The sequence below is a fragment of the Parasteatoda tepidariorum genome, chromosome 7, assembly GCF_043381705.1.
Source record: "Parasteatoda tepidariorum isolate YZ-2023 chromosome 7, CAS_Ptep_4.0, whole genome shotgun sequence".
NCBI classification, from domain to species: Eukaryota; Metazoa; Arthropoda; class Arachnida; order Araneae; family Theridiidae; genus Parasteatoda; species Parasteatoda tepidariorum.
Window position 1 is genome coordinate 87,418,286 of NC_092210.1, and position 20,773 is coordinate 87,439,058.

Consider the following 20,773-nt stretch of genomic DNA (forward strand, 5'->3'; position numbering starts at 1 on the left):
ACAAAGAAAGACGAGTCAAATATTAACTTAAGTAAGGAAATAAATAACAGTTACATAAAAGAAAACAAATATTTTAGATAACACTTTACTTGGTTTTTTGATAAAATCTTTTTTAATCAAGTGTCAAAAAGCTATCGTGCAAAATAGAAATTTAATTTGCAACTTTCTGGGAGATATAGGAGATTGTTAAATGATATAAACAATTGTTAAATCTTTTTATGGTGACTTTAAAATAAAACAAATAACAACTAAATACTTATTCATATACTAAATAAATTACAATTATCTTGTCTACTAATCTTACGCATTCTTCCTAATTTAAAAAACATTTTGTGGTATTTGGTAAGTAACGAATACTAATTAATTTTACCAAACCTTTAAACAAGGAATTTTTAATAAAAAGCAGTACTTTGTAAACAGATTCTTGACGTTTCTAGACATTTCCAAGCTAAAAAACAACTTTCCTCATTTAATACTTTTCCAGTTCGATGTTTTTGAATAAGGTATTATTTTCAAACTAGTCTTTAAAGTTAAAGCTATTAAATTTAATCAAACAAACAAACTTCCATTGTAATTTATTTCCAGTTGCACTGATATCTAATGTATATTTTAAGGGAAATGTAAAAACAAGCTTTAAGTTCTTACCTATTAGTACGCTTTAAATCATTAACAAATTCAACAGATTGTTGGGCACTCATTTCTGAGTTTTTAGTTACTTTCTCCATTGTCTGCACTAATTCTTGAATTCTAGCTTTCAATTTATTTACTTTTTCAGAAGATTCATTCAGTTTCTCACTATCACTTGCACTCAGAACACCTTTATGATTTGATGAACACTAAAAACGAAAATAGGGCATAAATTTAGATATTTAAAAAAAAAAATAACATTGTGTAATGTATATCATTATTATTAGATATTAATTGAAGAAACTACTAACATACGAAGGCATTTAACATATACCTTAAAAAAATTCCATCATATACATGGATATCTGAACTCAGATATCTAATTTATATATATATATACCAAATTTATATATATATAATTTATGCCTATATTAATATATATATATACCAGCTGATATCAAAATCATTGACTGTCTATCTAAGACATTGTCTATGTTAACAACTCAACATTTTTAGAAATCACTATGCTAGAGTTGTTCAAATATTATCTAAGCATGCATTTGATTAGTTTGGACTCCTTATTTGTAACCAGCAATACGTTAATCAAAACCGGATGTAACATAAGAGTGTTTGCGTAAACATAAGATTTTTTTTCTAAGTGTAATTCCCACCTCATCAAATTTAATTATTTTACAACAAACCTGCAATTTTTTCTTATTTTAGTAAAAGTAATTTAAACACTAACACAAAAATTGGATCAATTCCATGACACTTTTCAAAAGTTAAAAAAGTGTGGAGCCTGCTGCTCCATACTTCATTAACTTTTGAAAAGTTAATCGCTTAACGGTTATTAATGATTTTTCTGTTGATTCAATTCATAATTTACATGTGACATAATTATTTTTTATTTAATAATGATTATTTTATCAATATTTCTATCATAAAATTTAACTCCAATTATATGACCATTCCTTGGAAGTCATCATTGTTTAGAGGTGGTTGTTATAGAAAGTTTGACTTTACACCAATATATAATTTCAGAAAGCATACTTTCAATCGACAAAAAAAAAAAGGCTTACCAGACTTCAAGTTTTAGAGCAAACTAAAATTGACGATTGCTTAATTTGTTTGGATACTAAGTATGCTATGTCAGAACCCTATCTACGTATATCTTAGACATGATAAGCATAGGTGTAGTGTGAGGGAGCGGTACTGTTTTTTTTCCTTTTTTTGTGTCAGAAAATGCTTGTTTGATTAAAATTTTAAACATGTATATATATTTCATATTTATATGCAGATTTTTTGCAAATAAATATGCATACTTTAAGCTTTTGGAAAACAATGTGCGCCCTGCTTACACCAATTTTATGGCTAATTATCGGCTTCATTTGAATAGAGCAAAAGGGCATATTGATAGTGTAATAATCCAGATGATAGATAAAAATCCAGAATCAATTTAACCTCTTTGAGTAAGATTTAATAATAAAAAAATAAGCATGAAATAACCATTTAATTTTTATTTAAAAAATAAAACTATTTATTTTATAGTTCTTACCTGTTGTTTATTAAAATCATACTATAGATATGGGTATAATTTTAATTCGTGTAAAATATCAAAAACCTAGTTAGATGAAAAATGAGCTATACTCGACATTTCACTTGAAGTGTTATTAAAAAAAATATCAATCATGAGACATGAAATACTAATCACAACAAAGGACAAATTTACATACTTGTAACCTTTCTACCATTTCAGACTGTTCTTGTAGTTCACTTTTAAAATTTTCAATTTGCACTTTATATGCTTGCTCCTGAGCTTCTCTACTACTGAGTTGAAGTTCTAATGAAGTTTTTTCTTTTTCTAGGAGGTAAACTTGAGCTTTCAATTCAGCTTTTTCTTCCTAAAATTTTTTGTTAACAATTTACATCAAAGCAATGCATATAATATTGGTAGGACAGAGATAATTATATGAAAACAAAACAATGCTTTCGTGAATATATAAACACAGAATTCAAAGCTCTTACTACTAATGCTTTACAAAAATATTCTACTGAATATTTTTACAACAAGATTTATTATTCATTGTAAAAAACTTTATAAATAATTAACACAAGGTTGTTATATATAGAGTCGAACCTCATTAACACAAAACTGTGTAACATGAAATATCGCTTTGCATAAAATGCGTGTTTAACATGAAATTTTAAAGCTGATTATCACTTAACATGAAAGGAAACTGGACACAGCACAGATAAGAAACATGCGAATAAAATTTCGATCATTCATTTTTTGAGGAATGCTATTTCTATTTTCTTCCTTTGTCAGAAGTAGCAGATAAGCAAATAAATAAAATAGTGTAATCAAGTATTTAAAACTTTTAAGCTTATTTTAATTTGTTTGGTTCATAATAGTATTCTTTGCACACATTAATCTAGTACATAAGATGTATTAATTATGCGTAATAAACTGTTTTCATGATCTATTGGATAAAACAAAATTCGTTTAAGATGAAGTAGTTATGATAGTCCTGTTGATTTCGCATTAACAAGGTCCAACTATATATATATATAACATTTCGATATTAATAATGAAAAATATAAAATCTGAATTTTTTTTATAAAACCATATATGCATAATTTTTCAAAAAGTTGATATTTAAAATAGAAAAAAATTTAAGATACAGGTGTTAACAAATTTAATAGATGCTTTTGTTTTTTACCCAAAATGAAATTGCTACCCTTACAGTTTTCAAAATTTATACTCTGCATAGTGCAAATATAGACTAATTTCAGACCATTAATGTCTGAATGTTGAGTTTAGTATCAGTAGTTATAAATTTTGAATTTATTAACTGGAGTTTTCTGCACTTGTTTAAACAACTATCCAGTTGTTTAACCATCCACTATTTGATGAAAATACTCAAATATTTTCATAAACTTAATTAAAATGAAGAATAATTCCATAATTAAAATAATAGTTTCATAAACTAAACAAATTATTGATGTATATGTTATAACTTAATTAAAAATCAACAGTAATTAAAATAAGAAATATTGTCATTGTAAAGAATAAATTTTTGTGAGTTTGCTGCATTTTGCTTAGGTAATAAATTATTCATTCACACCAAGTTAAAAAATTAGCTACAAAGTTCATCCTCAGATGGCACTGCTGAATGTTAAAGATGTAAATAATGTTTTCTGCTACATGTTAAAGCACTCCAACTGAAATGTTTGCAGAGGCATCTGCTAATTTTGTGTTGTTAGCTTGCAACACATTGCTGTTGCAAATATTGATTATTTTGCAAATCTCTAGTCTTTAAAACTTGGTAAGGAGAAATACGACGCACGGTGGCTGAGTGGTAGCGCTTCCGTGCCATAGGTCCTGGGTCCGATCCCTGGGCCAGGCAAGGTTGACTCAGTCTTTCATCCCTTCAGAGGGTCGATAAATGAGTATCAAGCATGCTTGGGAACTAAACACAGGGGGTTTTTGCGTTCGGCTGACCACCTGACCCGAACATCAGCTCCTGCACCCCTAAGTCCAAGATCAAGAAAACTGAGATGGGCACAGTAGGCCTTGGCCCTTTATGGGTCGCGTAGGAGAAATACTTGAGTTTACTAAGTAGAAACAGCAAACTGTATATACATATATTTTTTTTATCTCCTTTCATTTTTCTTAAAATTGATTTTTTAAAATTTGTCATTATTGGGGCACCCAGTATTTTTGCTAGACAACACTCGTACTTACGACATTGTTCAATAAAATTATCCTACTAAATCAAAGTCTTTAACAATGCATAAATGATACAATTTTGGATTCTGGATAATTTTATTTCCACAAGAAGGATGTTTGTTTGTTTGTCCTATCAGACAAAAAATAAATAAATAAATAAAACACTAAGCAAATTCTAAGAATTGAATTTAGCACCTGCAAACTGAGATATTATATGCTACCTAAGTAGACTTATTCAACAAAGAGATTGGTTATATGTACAAAATATTTATTTTTGATAGTCAGTCAAATAAAACTAACTTTCATGGCCATCAATTCTTGCATGAGGACGGCGTTTTCCAAATCCAGCTTTTGAGCATCTATTATTGTTGGTGGATCTTTGTTAATGGGATCAATGTGGATACTCTCCAGCTCAACTACAGTGGTCCGCACAGCAGACCTGTCATTCTTCAACTGAATGATATAGTCCCTGAGTCTACGCTCATCCACTTTAGTGAACTCTACACCACTATCACAGCTACTGGACACGGAACTAGAGGTACTACAACAAAAATATTCATCAATATTTCCATTAAAATAGTTAACAATCTAAAAATAACAATTTGTTCAGGTTTCTTGCTGCTATAATGAAACATATAGTTTCAAAATCAGATAGATCACTTCAAAAATTAGTTTTCCACATATTACTATTGGATAGACAAAGATTTTAAATTTTGGCTCTGCATTAGTCTTACTTTCAGGGGAAGATTAAGTTCAGAACTATCTGGTTTTGCAGCAAACAATCAAATTTATTGGTTTTTAAAATGAAAATATGGTATCTGAATTTGAAAATAAATGATAAGTACACATATAATCAATTACCTGTGAATGTATCTTTTCTTTTTCAAGGTCAAAATAAATCATAGAATTAGAAAATTATAAGAAAAGATCTATTTTATATAAATTAAATCATGTAACAATTAAAAAAAAGACTAACTGCGTTTTAGTAGTCTCATAATTTGAGTTTCAAAATGAAAAACAATTGAGAGTGGTTTGAGATATAAAATTTAAATAACCTTGTCGTGTGACTATGAGAAGAAAGATCTTCCCATGGGCTAAGATGACAAGCACCCATTCTAGACGAGATACCGTAACTTCGATCCAATTTCTGCAGAAAATGCTTGGCAACGTTTTCAGAAGCTTTCCTATTCTCCTGAGATTTGGTTAAAAGATCCATAATGTTCTTTTGATTTTCATCTTCAGATTTGACTATAAAGAAATTGTTTTGAAAATTAATAAATAACTGACAACAAACTTTACATGAAAAAAGTTAAGTGATAATTGAGCTTCTGTAATATAAGAATGATAAATAAGTTGTGTAAGAGCCTTGCTATACACTTAGTTTCATTTAATAGAAAAAAAAGTTTTTTTTTATACACTTAGTTTCATTTAATAGAAAAAAAAGTTTTTTTTTTAAAGTATTCAACGAAACACTAATAACTATTTAAAATCATCTGAGATTAAATAAAAGGCAACAATAAAAATATTAAAAAGCAAACAAACCTGTAAAACTTTTTAGAAACTTACTATAATAATCCATCATAAAATATTATAAATCTCTAAGCAAAATGATTAAAAAGAAAATGTTTTTGAGTTTTTTTAATTTGTTTTTGTTTAAAACAATTAGGGTTTACAGTTAGCTAAAAAATTTTCTTGATTTTGTCGTGAAATAATCTGTCAATTGCTTTTATGCTCCTAAATCATAATCTAATCAGTATATGTATTCAATTATACACAAGAAAAAGGAGTTTTAACATTTATGACCTTTTCCTTCTTTAATTATATGAATTTAATTGATAATGAATTAGGAGAATAAAAACAGTTTAATATAAGAGGGTAAAGGCAATATCTGAAGAAAAAAAACAGACCCTTTATTTATAATGATTGACTTCCATTTATTCAGACACCTTCTTCCAGTTTAAAAACAATCACCATCTTAAGTTTTAAAATCTAGGCAAACTTTAGTAATCTACCCAACAGAAAATTCATACTGGACTTAGGAGATTTTTACAGACAGGTGATTTAAGAGTTAGCTTGACTTTCAGAACAAACAGCAAGCATCATAAGGGTTCCAAAACCACTACATAAAATCTTGATAAAAGAGTCTTGATTGTTGGAGTTATTCATAAACTCAAGGTTAGAGAAAAACATTAATTTAGTATCAAAAGAAAGACCAACATATACACAACATGTGAAAGAATTTGCTATACTCCCCTTAAAAAAGCCTTTGATAACAGGGGTTCACACTCAAAAGAGGAAGAAATAAACCATGGTGAGATATTTGTAATATTTTACAATACAACAATGTCGTTTTTATCATTAACACACCACAATTCAGCCCATGGATCAATGCTTAAATCATCACAGATTTCTACAATCTCATTGCAAGCCACGGAAAACTTTCATGCTACTTAAGCATTTTGTAGCATGCTACTTCCTGAGAATCAATACTTATTCTGAAGTTTTTTATTTGGGTAAACTACTGGAAAGGGTGTTGTTTATTGAGTTGCTAAGTCATTTAAATATATTTGACGGAAAGTAAAAAATTGCTACATTTTCATTGACTTACTAAATTTTATGAATTTAATAATTGAACACTTGCATAACTGGAAGCATGTAGAGTCCCTGGGGAAGATTTTACAAAGTGGTAATGAAAGAAAGATTCAAGTAGGAAGAATTTTCATAAAATCAAGTTACCTTTGCGAACATATAAAGGTATAATGATAATTATATCTTATACATATATGTTTGCATAATTTATCTGCTGTGGCAAATAGATCAATTGCTTCGAAAAATTCTAAAAATCCAAGCTTATTTAAAATAGAAACTAATGCATCCAGATAGAGAAAGATCCAACAAGTGATTGTTAGAAGATGTTACAAAATATCTAACCAAAATGAAAATTACAAATTCAATATTAAGAACAGAAAGGTTTAAGATAACATTATACTGCAAGCCAAGGTCCACAAAAGGCCTCAGTTAACATTATATATAGAAGATCTATAAATTAAAACACAAATGTTGTTACATACAACAAAAACAAAGAAAGATTTTCTTTAAAGACCATATAAGCTGGCAGCAAAGTACTTGCACCAGTCAATATCAAAATCAAGATATGTATTGATCAAGATTTACGCTAGAAACCATTCAATTTCAATTATATTTTCAATTTACTTTGCTTATACTTTTACATCAGTTGCTACTGTGATTTTATTTATTTTTCTGCAAATCATCAAAATAAACCAGGTTAAGCACCAAAAATTAAGATTCTTTAATATTGCCATATTTTTCTGGAAAAAAATAATAACTAAGATTTATCTAAATGAAAGCAAATATATGTAAATATATTGCAATGAAAGCTTATAAAAAAATAAGAATTGTCCAAAAGACTTTAATAATTGACCATAAAATTATTAAAAATAAATTTTAAAAAAACTGACCTTTACTGTTATTTAAATTCTTAATACCCAGGCTTTTACTGTACATGAACCCCCTTGTGCATAAAAAATTATATAGCCTATAATCAAGATATATCTTTCTCTCTTTATCAAAAAACATAGAAAGTAAAAGATTAATATCATAATCATCCTCACAATATTAAAACAACTTTGAACACACTATACAAAACTTCACCTTCAAATATTTCTTAATTCAAAAACAAAACATAATTTGTAAAAGTTACCTAGACCAACAGCCTTGCAATTTGCTCGCAAAAGATCTTGCTCAGCTTCCAACAAAGCAAGTAATACTTCGAATGTTTCAATAGCTTGATCACTGTAAGACAAAGCAAGTTGAAGGGCCGTATTATTCGATTCATATTTTCCTATCAAAACACTGAGTCGGTCACAATGTCCTTTGCTTTCATCAAGAGTTAGATTTAGGAGATCATTTTGGGACTTCAAATGCTCAATACGGCTATTTAACCTTTCCATTTCCACTTCAAACTCTTTAATCTTGTTTTCAGGAACCGGAGAACCAGTAGAAAATAAAGTCTGAAAAATTTCCTGAGCATGTGATTCTTCATGAACATTTTGGGCAAGATGTTCAGCCATTTTTGTAGTCGAGAGCTGAAAATAAGGCCAAATAGAGAGATTTAGTTAAATATTTCAGTCATAATTCAAACTGCCGAACTAATTTCCTTTCTTAAACAATGTATATCTATTTTTTTTAAATTTCCATACCACTGATAGTAGTTAACATTATGATAGTTAACACTGATAGTAGTTAACTTTATTCATTTAGTTTATACTATGCATTAATTATACAAATCACAAAAAATATGCTAAATATACAATTTTGGAAGAAAAACATTAAAACATAATAAATAGTTAACATTTTCACAGATTAATAATTTTGTAGAGACATCTTTATGTAATAAAAATAACTGTTCTAAACATAGGGTTTTGCTTAATGAATTGAATGGGCAGGACAAAAGACTTCTACAGGAGTTATATAAAGACTTCTAAATGGTGTTGCATAATGACTACTCTTTATATCTTTTTAGAATCTTAGTGAAAATGAATTTTTAAAAAAAAATTGCACATTAGGGGTTCAAAATATTATTAGAGAGTAAAAAGCAAAAGTTTGACCGATTTTTACTGAGGTCTATAAGAGCAAGGGAGAGATTAAAAATTATGTAAAACCGGTTTGCTTGAGGAAGGAATTTAAAGTTAGTTTCAAGTGAAAGACGAATGCATCCTAGTTCCTTTAGACAGATCAGTTTTTGATTACTTAAATTTCCTCTTTACTCCTTTGAATAATAAAAGGTTTCAGTTGCCTTTTAAATACTAATTCGCAACCTCATAATGGGCATAGTTTTTGTACTTCATTTTGTATAAGGATTCTAAAACTATCTAATTAGAGCAGGTTAAACAGAACATACCATACTCACACACCAATCTTATTAAATTGTATTATAATTCATAAAATAATACATTTTTTTAAACATTCTATAATAAATTATTATTTAAAGTACTTTCCTTACTTAGCAAATTTGTTTAGCCATACATTTAACACAACCAAAGAAAAACTATCAATCAAGCTAACTAGGCCAAAATTTTTATTTAAAGTATGAAAGTATGAAAAAATATTCAGAAGTTGAACAATTCGTGACATTGCGAGGGTAAGAGAGAATGCAGCTCCGTGACAAAGAAAGAATTAGTTTTGTAAATGACTTTCATCTCGTGCAATTTTTTAACTAGGCTTACTTTTCATTAACATGTAGCCTTAGATGTTGTTATAATTACAAAAGTAAGAACACCAAGTCCGCACATATATCTAAAATTATTTTATTACCATTAAATAAAATTTTCATCACATAAAAAAGTTTTGTAATTCAAATGAAATTTTCAATCCACACTAATTTTTCTTATATGATGCAGCAATTATGAAGTGCAGTGTAAGACATGTTTCACTATCATATTTGACTAATAGGAGTGCAGCATTTCTAGCTTAAATTATTTTGGCACTTTTCCCCTATCCATGGATTTTTATTTAGCTAACTACTTAAATCAATATAAAGTAAGTGTACAGCAAAATCTCTATTGACTCTTATATCTAAAGACAATTTAGAGTTTATGATGAAATATGATTTTTTTTTTACCAAATATGAGAATACTTCTAAAGTGACATAACTAAAATATGATCTGAAAGAGTATCAGCAGTTAGACATGACATAATATTATTTCAATAAATCTATTCAGGTATATCAGTCAGTATACTGACTATTCAAATATACCTCATCTGAAGATCTTTAAATTCCTATTGTCAAAATATGAATAAACTACAGTCTTTGAAATACATACGTGATTTGCAAATCACATCAGTAGAACTTTAAAAGTTAGAGTTTACTAACACTACTTATTTGATTTTTCATCTCACAGTATAGCATTGGGAGAAGAGCAAAGCTCAACTAAAAATTTGAAGATCGTGTCAAAATCTGCCGATAATCCCTTCACGACTGTTCAAAGTAATTCAATGACTATAAGGATGAATTTCAATCATAACAGGTAGATTCAGGCACAATTATTTCCGATAATCAAGATTCGACTGTAACTCAAAAAATAATTAACAGAGAAAGAATGAATTTTAAAAGAGCTATGAGTAGCAGGATAAAATATAGAATCATAAAAATAAATAAATAGATAACTGAACATGCTAAAAGAAATTATACTAACTCCTAAACTTGATATTTCAGAGCCTAATATGTGACGGTCACCGCTCTCCACTTTTTTCAGCCTCACCCGTTCAGCCATTTTTGCTATAGGAACATCTTCTCGAGAGGTGGGAGTTCTCTCTCCTGTTGTAGGATTGATATGTGGGCTTTTACTTCTAGTCGGAGAACTACCGGTTTGAGAGCCCTGCGAGCTTTGAGATTGTAGACTAGCAAGTTTTGACTGCATTTCACGAACCTGAAAATTAAAGTGTTATTTAATACAGGCTTCAACTTGAGTATTTAAATAAAAATTCAGTCAATTTTTAAAACATATCTATTTAGAAACTACTAAATATATATAGAGAAGCCCCTAATAGCATCATAATCGGGTAGCAAGGGCACCACAGGAAACAAAAATAGCGGGTAACCAGAAGAAACTGAAAATAAAATGAGTGGGAAACGTGTTCACCCACGTGTAGTTTAAATATACAACAGAATCTTTTGTTCTATGTCTAAATCCCTGAAATAATAGGAATGAATGGTAAAGAAAAAAATAGTACAAACATACTTCATAAAAGTGTTCAGGAATCTTTTTTTTATTTTTAAAAAGTCACACTTTTTTGATTCTTGCTTTGAAAGCACGTTTTTTAATATGAAATTGTACTTTCCTTTTCATAAACTTCTCTGCTAGTTGTGCATTGTCAACTTGTTCCTCTAAATTGTGAAGCATTTAATGTACAAAAGTGAGCTCGTCCACTAGGGTCGTCTAGGTCTATTATCAATCACGATGTTCAATACAATTTTTGATATATTCTCGTAAATAATCAGGGTACATACTTTATCTCAGTATATATACTTTATATGTATATATACTGAGTATAACTATATGACATATAATATCGAAAGCACAGAGGTGAAATTTTTAAAATGTAATTCATTAAGAATATAAGATTTTGCTTACTTAAAAAAATATAACAATATAAATAGCATAGTTCATAAAAACTTCTTTTTTTTTCTAATTGAGAAAGAAAAAATGCTAAATAAATAAAATAGAAATTAACAAGCATAATCTTTTCAAATATAATAATAAAACATTTATGAATAAATATATACACAATGGTGGTAAAGCTGATCTAAGGCTCTGTCGCAGTAGAACAGCCATATGATACGTTTATTACTATTATCTTATAATAATAATAATATGCAATTTTTAAAACTGCGAGGCTAACTCTTATTTTGTCCACTAAAACGACAATTTTTAAAAAAGTAATTTTTCCCAGCAAAATAGTAATACAATTTAAAATTAAAGCTTCGCTTTGAGTTTAATTTGCTCAAATGATGGCTTTTTTTTTTATTTATCTTGAAAGAAGAGCATTGAGGAATATCCTTCACCCTCAGAGTGTAAATCCCACTTTTTTCTCGACAAATTTTAAACTGCAGGCTTTCCCGGCTGGAAAATTTCAACAAAACTATACTAATAGGCTCAATTCTACGAGGGTTCAGTGCCGAATCCTTAAAAAAATATTATAAGACATTTAATTCTTACTCTTCTTTGACACCTATCCCTATCTTCTCTACAGCCAATGAGTATTGCTCTAGTTTGGCCAAGCTCAGACTCCTGCCTCGCCAGCTGTTCTTGCAAAGCAGCATTTTCAGCTCTTAAAACAATCACTTCTTCCTGCAACTGTGATAACTGAAGACTGTGACATGATGTTGCTCTGTTTTCTTTAAAATCTTCTAGCTCTCTCTCTCTGCAATTCTGTAAAAGATTTTTTTTTCTTCTCAATTATTTCTGCTTCAGGAATGTAGAATTCAAAAAGAAAAATATAATAAATCATAATGGAAATAGAATTAAGAATCTAAATATATGGAAATAGCATCGCATAATTTTAAATATATTTTACAAAGTCATAAAATCAGGTGCCCCTAATATGTTAAATAACTTAAAAAATGAAAGGATTTTTATGGGTTGTTAAGTTCTGTTTAAGAAACAAGAATTTAATACTCACTAAATTCCATTATTACTTAACAAAGCTTTTTACAAAATGGTGCTGCTGACTTAAAAATTATGAAGTGCTGTTTTTTTGCTTTGTATCAGATTGTTCTTACTGAAAGATTCACACATTTTTCAATTAATTTTGTGTGCAGGCAGTAGCAATGTGTTGCTGCAGGTAGCAATCATTTTAAAAACTATTTTTAAAAGAATATCTATTAAATCCCTTTAAAACATAGTATATTACATTTTACATAGATGAAATTTGTAACTGATTTTGAAACTTGGCAAGAAAAGAATAAACTTGTTTCCTACACAAAACACAGTGAACTCTCTCTTTTTGCTTTTTCCCCTTTTAAAGTTGGTGTTTAAAATTGCCAATCACTTTGTGAAAACCTGTCATTAATTAACGGTAAGGAAACAAAATTTTATAATAGGAAACAAAATACTAAGATCTAAAAAAATAATAGGAAACAAAAGACTTTGAGAGTGAAAAAAATAAACTAATATAAGAAAATATTTGAAATGTCACAAATTTATCAATTATCAAAGGAAAAATGAAAAAATTTATTTCACGCTACTGTAAAGTTTTTTTTGAAAGAGAACAAAATAATAAATTTTTTTAGTAACAATATAATATAAACAGTTTATAAATTACTTTATTCCAAACTATTTTAAATATTTAAAATTTTACTGCAAATATTTTAATTTCACTTTAAGTGAAAGGGAGTTACATCACTTAAGATAAGCAAAAATATCTCAGACACATGAATAGAAAGTGAAAATTTTACTTTTAAAAGAGAATTGGTTAAATGCAAAGCATAAATGAAATAAAAGTTTGAGGCTGTATTGTCTCACAGCCTCAGACACATTATAAATGATCAGTGAAGTAAACAGTGTTTTAAAATAAAACTGTCTAAAAACAATAGCAGAAAAAATAAATTCTTAGTATCATAGAACTTCTCTTTTCAGAATTTCTTTTTAATTATATAAACATATTTAAAATATTCATTTTCTTTTTAGAGCTTTTAAGGACTATGTTTTTTTTTCTGTTACAGTTTAAAATTTTTATTTAAAATAAGTTAGTTAATTACAATTACAGGACAATAAACAAAAATAGATAAATTAAATAATAAAATAGGTACTTCAATTGAATTGTTCAATAACTGTACAATAATTATTCATATAAAAAACTAAGAACTATATAAGAAAAGTTCAAAAAAAAATTTTTTTGCTTGTTAAATCATACAATTTATTTTTCCTTCAACGGATTTAAATATTTAATTGATACTTTTCAAAAAAAAAAAAAAAANAAAAAAAAAAAAAAAAAAAAGAAGAAAAATTACATCATGAAGTATAAATGAATAATTTTTTAAAATTACTACTTTGATAAGAACAATAATAACCTGAATTGGTCTATCATCAGAGCTTTCATTGTCTCCCAAACCACTGCTAGCTTCTTCTCCATCTTGTAAAATTGTGCGAGAAATTTCATTTCTAGAATCTTCTTCACCACCAAATCTAGAAAGTTCTGATAAAACAAATAATAAATAAATAACTGAAATAATAAATTAAAAAAGGCATTCTCCCCCAACAGAAAGTTGAAGGTTAATGCTCCACAATTTCATAACCAAAGACATGGCACTACCTGATGGCACTACCATTACATATTTGCTGAAATCACAGGGCAGATTTTTATTTATTTGTATTTTTACAAATTCATATTAATTTCAATAATGATGTCTCTTAATATATATTTTTATAATATTTGTAAAAAATGATGTAATATTTAAAAGAGCAAATAACAAAACCATTTTTAAACTCTGCTTAATCTTTATATTACTTTCTAATCATTGAGATCATGAACAGTAAGAAATCGATTTAAAACATCAAAAAGCAGTTTATTTCAGTGCGATAGAAATGCAACCATATTTGAGAAAGCAAGTTAGCATCTACTAATAATGTACAAATATTAAACTTATTTCATGAGATCACTGTTGATATAATATTTAATAAGTATACAGAAATTAATGCATAACTTTTAGATAATAAAATACAGACTTTCATTAAATTCGTCATTATTCCAATAGCATCATGTATGAAATGATACTAAATGTGTGGCAAAATGTAGTTTTAATCGTTAAAGTAAAATCTTTTGTAAATGTGGAATTTCGAATTCTTTGGATGGGGTGGGGGGTGAAAATCAGTTTTTATGGGATTTAACAGGTGAGGATGAAGTAAACTCCATTGCAGAGTGGGATCAGTGTTATGACAAGTTATTGAATCTGGCACAGATGATTTTCGGAAAGAACATTTTTTTATTCTGGAACGTTTATTTACAGCTTAACATAAATTTTTTGAAAGGGGTAAATTGATACAGAACTATTCATATCTATTTAGGGTTGTAATGAGTAAGGGATTCAGCCAAAAAATGTAGGCAAATTGTGAATATTCAGCCACTTAAGACCAACATTTTTATTTAAAAAAAACATTTAGTAATAAATATTTTTTTATATATATAAATAATTTTAGTCAAGATTGTAAAATAATACTAACTAAGCATGAGGTAAAAAGAAAAAAACGATAATAGAAATATTTAAGATAATAAAGATAACTAGAGTTAATTAGACATTAAGATAATTAGAAATATTTAAGATGAATCAAAAACTAACTAACATTTAAAAGAAAAAAAAAAAAACTCAAGTTGTAAAGTTGAAAAAAAAAAGAGAAATAGAAAAAATATCCTCTTAATTCTTAAAACAAGACTTTAATGCTAAAAATGATATTTTTCCCTAAAAAAAGTATTCATAAAATGTTGAGAGATATAGCCTATTAGAAACGTTTATAAAAATGCAGCGCTATCATAAAATCACCCATAAAAAAGATTATATACAAAAGCAAAACAGAAAAAATAAAAATCAATATTTATTTTTAAAAGCAAATTATCAAACTAAACACCCCAGTTTTCCAGTTACCATATTTTAAAGAAATAGCAAAGAATAAAGTCTAATAGAAACCTTCTTAATTGCCATGTCATAAAAAATGTCGGTGAAAACATTGGTTCTTTAAAATAGAAAAAGTTAGTATAAATTTATTACTACATTTTTTAGCATAGAGTGATCAAAAATATTATTTTCCGTTTGCAATTTACTGTTGGTCCCTCAAACATCTAAAAAGCTTCAAACATAATTGATAAGTATGAGAAGTAGCATAACCATAAGTATGAGAAATAGCATAACCTAAACACTTCTAAATTTATAAAACGATTCTCCAAGAATTTCAAGAGGTAGTTCAAAAAATGTGTTAGCATAGATGTGTTTCCATTATTTTGTCCGACCCTTGTGCATAGTATTTCATATTGATAACAAATATATATATACATATTTTTTTTAAAGAACTAGAGATAGTAAACATATGTTTGTAAAATATTATATGACTTGTCTACAACATAAAAATCCAGATATAACACCTTATAAGTAGTTTTAAAGGCTATAGAGACAAAATTCAATAGAATCGTTACCTCTTTCAGAACAGGACTCTGTCGCATTATTATCGTTGCTTGTGCAGTGACTTGGTGTTTCACTTTGCCGTGATTCTTCGTTAGATTGTTGACTGCATTCATCTTCCTCTCTAAAGTATATATCACAGTGAAATTAAGAGAACAATTAATACAAAATAAAGCATACATGATTTGTGATCAATTTTGTAAGTTAGAAACAAGGAAAAGGGAAAAAATAATTTTCATTAGCATCAATAAACTTTTAAAACTATATTATTAACAATTCAGTAGTTGAAGGACTTATTATGAAACAACAATAAGCTATAAACGTGAAAAAAGAGAAATTAAGCTTTGAAGTTCTAAAAAAAATTGTAAAAATTATCATATATTCAGAGCTGTTGACTTATACGGCCATTGAGGAAACCTTTTCTCAGTAGTGGCAACATTTACCCTTTAAAGAATAAATATGGGTCCTTAAAGTTTTAATGAATTATTCACAATGACAAATCTATTATTCAATTGCACAACAGATCTATTAGTTATGTAGCTACACTTTTCAATGATGGTGAAGTAGTATGTAGTAAGCATACAGGAGGTTAGCTAAAGGGTTACAAATCAGTATGCAAATGGGGGTTACAAACCAGCCTATGAAAGTACGTCTCAGAATTTTAGCAAATAAATTATGTTAAATTACAATTTGTGTAAGTGTTTGTTTTTATACATGTTTATATAAACATGTTATGTATACACACAACAAAAAAAATTTCTTACGTTGTAATAAAGGATACATAGACTTTATTATTCCTTTCACAATTATTTTTTTAAGTAAAAAAACTTTCATCATGTAAAATATTTTATTTTATTCTATTTTAAAACCGTCCTTGAACAGCAAACTCAATTTTCGGGGTTACGACAACACTGTAGCCTTGTAATTTTGAACTCAATCCAGAAGACAAGGGAACTCCTTGATCAAGTATTGGGGGAAATTTGCCTTTGTGGAGGACTTATTGATGGAACTAACCCGCATATGCGTAAGATTGAGAGGAAGACCGCAAGAACCTCCCACGGTTAGCCTGATGGCAAGGGGACTCTACCCCATGATTCGTCTACCACTGAGGATATTTCACGCCAGCACTGTGGTTGGTGGAAGCCGAATGAGGAATTAGTATCGACCAGAAATAGCTGGGATTCGAACCTGGTTCACCTTATTGAGAGGCGAACACTCTATCCCTTGAGCCATCACTGCTCCATGTAAAATATTGACAAAAACATAATTGTTGCATGTTACCGCCTTTGCATCTCAAAATAACAAAGCTAAAAATCAAAGAATGTTTTTAAAATATTGGCCACAACTTAAAATAAAAAACATTACAGTAGGTTTTCCTAGCAAACAGATGTAATAATTTTCAGCACATTCAAAAAAGAAAAATAATTCAGGATAAATGCACTACTTTTTAAGATTTAAAAAAAAAAAAAAAAAAAAAAAACAGCGTATAAAAGTTACCAAAAGTAAATGAAAAATTGATAACATATCATGTGAGTACAGATTATCATGTGGTAAAGAAAATTATTTAAAGACAACCAAAGATGCACAAACAATACAAACTAAAATGAATGCTATTAATTTTCAGAGAGTTTGATGATCTAAAATTTGGCTTTAGTTAAAGGGGATTACTGTTTTCTTTAGTTTTCAATTAATGAAGACCATAATTGTGTTGCGGGATAAATTGAAATTTTCTGACCATTACTTCTTTTTTCCTTTTAGGAACTGTTTTACATTTGAATGCATTATTATGGATCGAAATTTTAACATTGCCATTACATTTAAATTACTATATGCAAGTTATTGTCCACTCACTTTATCACATTGGCTCTTTGTGCAAGTAATTTTTTGTTCAATTCTGCTATCACACTTGTCAGTTCAGTAAGTCTTTCTTCATATCTTTGAGCTTGCTGAGCTAATCTGTCTTCTTGTTCTCGAACTAGCCTCCATTTATTTAACTGAAATACAACAGTTTAAAAATTATGTTTTGATTAAAATATTTTATGAGAGGCAATAAGAAAAAAAAGAAGAAGACAAAAAGAAACGTCTTTAAAGATATTTGAAAAAAATATTTGTGTTGTGAATTGAAGTTTATCATTAACACACTTCTTTAATCATAATAATACCTTTCAAAATAAAAATACTAAATATTAATAATTACCTGAGCTTTATTTAATTGCCTTTCAAGATCATCCCTTTCTTGAGCTGTGTGTTGAATTATAGTTGTAAGCTCTGTTATTTTACTTTTTAATGAATCCAATTTTGCAAGGTGTAACTGAAAAAAGAAAAGCTTAGTCATTATGATACTACTACTCAGTCAAGAAATCAGTCAAATATCATTAAGGGGGTGCAGTTTCAGACTTTTCTTTAATGATGATATTCTGATATTCTGATATTCTTAGACATTTAGTAAATATGGATAAGATATTAGGTGTCCCAAAAGTGACTGAACATTTGAAAAATCAATTAAAAACAGAAGAAGAAAGAAATCAAAGGTTTACAGCATTCTGTTAAGGAAACTTAAGAATTCTTCTCACTAATCTTAAAAAATTAGTCATGAAGTTCGTCAACAGATGGCATTGCTGAAATGATCTGACATGCAACAGAAAATGTAGTTTGAAAAGTTTTTCCAGCAAACAATGATACCCATTCACGAATTTGGTGAGAAGAAATACCTATTTAAACAGATCAGAGCAAATCATACAAATTTATCTCCTATTTTTTTAAATAACTGATTTGTCAAATCATTAGTCATTCTTTTGACACTCAGTATTATTAATTAAAGAATGTGACACAAAAATTTAAGAGTAAATTTAACTTTAAATAGCTCTATAGATAAAAGCATAATAATTCATAGCAGTTTATATAATATAAATGGATAAACTATTATGGGTCAAAGAAAATGACAAAATTCAAAAACATTAATATAATTTTAAATAGCTTTCAAATGAGGGTAGAGTAATTCATAAAATTTAGTATAAATCGATTAATCATGAATTTATGGGAAATTCAGATTTAAGAGTAAGGTAAATTCAGATTTAAGAGAAAGTGCAACTTCAAATTGCTCTTGAAATAAAGTTAATAATAATTTATAACAATATAAAACGAATAGATTATCAAAGAGTAAATGATATTAAGATGTTATTGGAATAAATAAAATAAAAACATTTTTAAATTATATAATATAGATAAATAGATAACAAAAATTATTTTAACCCTGCCCTCTGATGGATTCTAGAAAGACTTCATGTAAGAGGTCAATTTTCAAGCTACAATTTTTTAGAAAACCCTTTTTTCTTCTTTCTCTCAATTTCTTCATGTTTTTGAGAAGAAATAAGGTGCTTTACCCATTTGGAAAAATAATCAAATGTTTTGTATTTTTTTAATGATCAAGTAATAATTAAAATGAATCTTTAAACAAAGTAGCCAAATTAATTTTCATTATAAATGGAACAAATTCTTTGAATTCAAAATATCTGTTTGTTTACAATACATACATAAAAATCTTCTATTTTTAAAGCTTAAATAACAAAATTAAAACCTAAAACTGAAATATCAAAAAATACAGTACTATCAGTAGCAATACAGTATATTTTTACAAGTAACACAGAGTGGATCAACCGAACTGTAATTTTAGCATAAGAGGGTATACAATTTGCTTATCTTTGTTGTCAAGGGGTAGTGGAACAAGTGATTTTCGTGAGATTATATTCTTTTATTGAAAAAATAGCCAAAGTTAAGGGCTCCCAAAAAAACTAAAAATATTAAATTTAACCCTATATTAAATTTAAAAAGATTAAAAAATAGGTGTTCCTAAACCAAATTATTTTCAATCACACAAATAACACACAATTAGGTAAAAAAAAAAGAATGGAAGAATATGCATGAAAACTCTAATTTGAAATGCTAAATTCGAAATTGCCTAAACCACATAGAATGAGGTCATATTAATTTCTCCTCATCAAACAGTATGAAAAGATAGATATTCACACAATTACACTATTGCAAAAGTTAAACGTTTTAAAATCATTTTTATGAATGTTCAAGGTTGAACACAGAAGTGAACGAAACTTGAACGAGGAAATGCTTGCTACACCATATAAATAAACATTATTTATAAAAAACGGCAGTAATTTTTTTTTTAAAAGGGAAATTATTTTGGCACTCCAATATCATATTTGAGTTTACTTACATCACTTGAGATTGTCTTCAGTTAAAAAAGTTGAACTGTTCATTTCATAGTGTTCTTATAACAGTAAACTTATACGTTTAAATTTAAATCGATTTGAGAAGCAAAAGTTTGATTTATCATAAGTATTTTCCTTTGTTGTTACCAATGGAACTTACAAAAAAAAAAAAGAAACAATCTTAAAAATTTTTTAAAATTACTTTAATAACACTTTAGGAAGTTTATATTTTAGTATAATCGTTTTAGAAACAAGCATTTTAAAAAACTTTAATGAGTCAGCTAGTTACATAATTGGTGATAAAAGAAATTTCAAAATTGGTACGGAAAAATATAGCTTAATTATTGTTCCACTCTGGGTTGTACAATTGGATAAAAGGAAATACAAACAATAAAAAAAAGAGGTAAAAAATGATAAATATATCCTTAACTGCAGACTTTTTTTTTCACAGAGTAAAAAAAAAAAAAAAAATACATTAGAATATATCCTCATTATGACGTG

At 27.8% G+C, this 20,773-nt stretch overlaps 1 protein-coding gene across 2 annotated transcripts in view; it reads right to left on the bottom strand.

Annotated features, from left to right (window-relative positions):
- The window catches only part of LOC107436492 (colorectal mutant cancer protein), a 74,639-nt gene that overhangs the window by 2,813 nt on the left and 51,053 nt on the right, over window positions 1-20,773 (bottom strand). For both annotated transcript variants that reach the window (XM_043042916.2, XM_043042917.2), the window contains 11 exons: window positions 18,247-18,360; window positions 17,901-18,043; window positions 16,064-16,173; window positions 13,950-14,074; window positions 12,097-12,309; window positions 10,573-10,806; window positions 8,079-8,463; window positions 5,413-5,605; window positions 4,658-4,898; window positions 2,361-2,528; window positions 646-836 (listed from right to left, as the gene is read on the bottom strand). In XM_043042916.2, coding sequence (XP_042898850.1) covers window positions 646-836; window positions 2,361-2,528; window positions 4,658-4,898; window positions 5,413-5,605; window positions 8,079-8,463; window positions 10,573-10,806; window positions 12,097-12,309; window positions 13,950-14,074; window positions 16,064-16,173; window positions 17,901-18,043; window positions 18,247-18,360 — 2,117 coding nt within the window. The remainder of the gene's footprint in view (window positions 1-645; window positions 837-2,360; window positions 2,529-4,657; window positions 4,899-5,412; window positions 5,606-8,078; window positions 8,464-10,572; window positions 10,807-12,096; window positions 12,310-13,949; window positions 14,075-16,063; window positions 16,174-17,900; window positions 18,044-18,246; window positions 18,361-20,773) is intronic.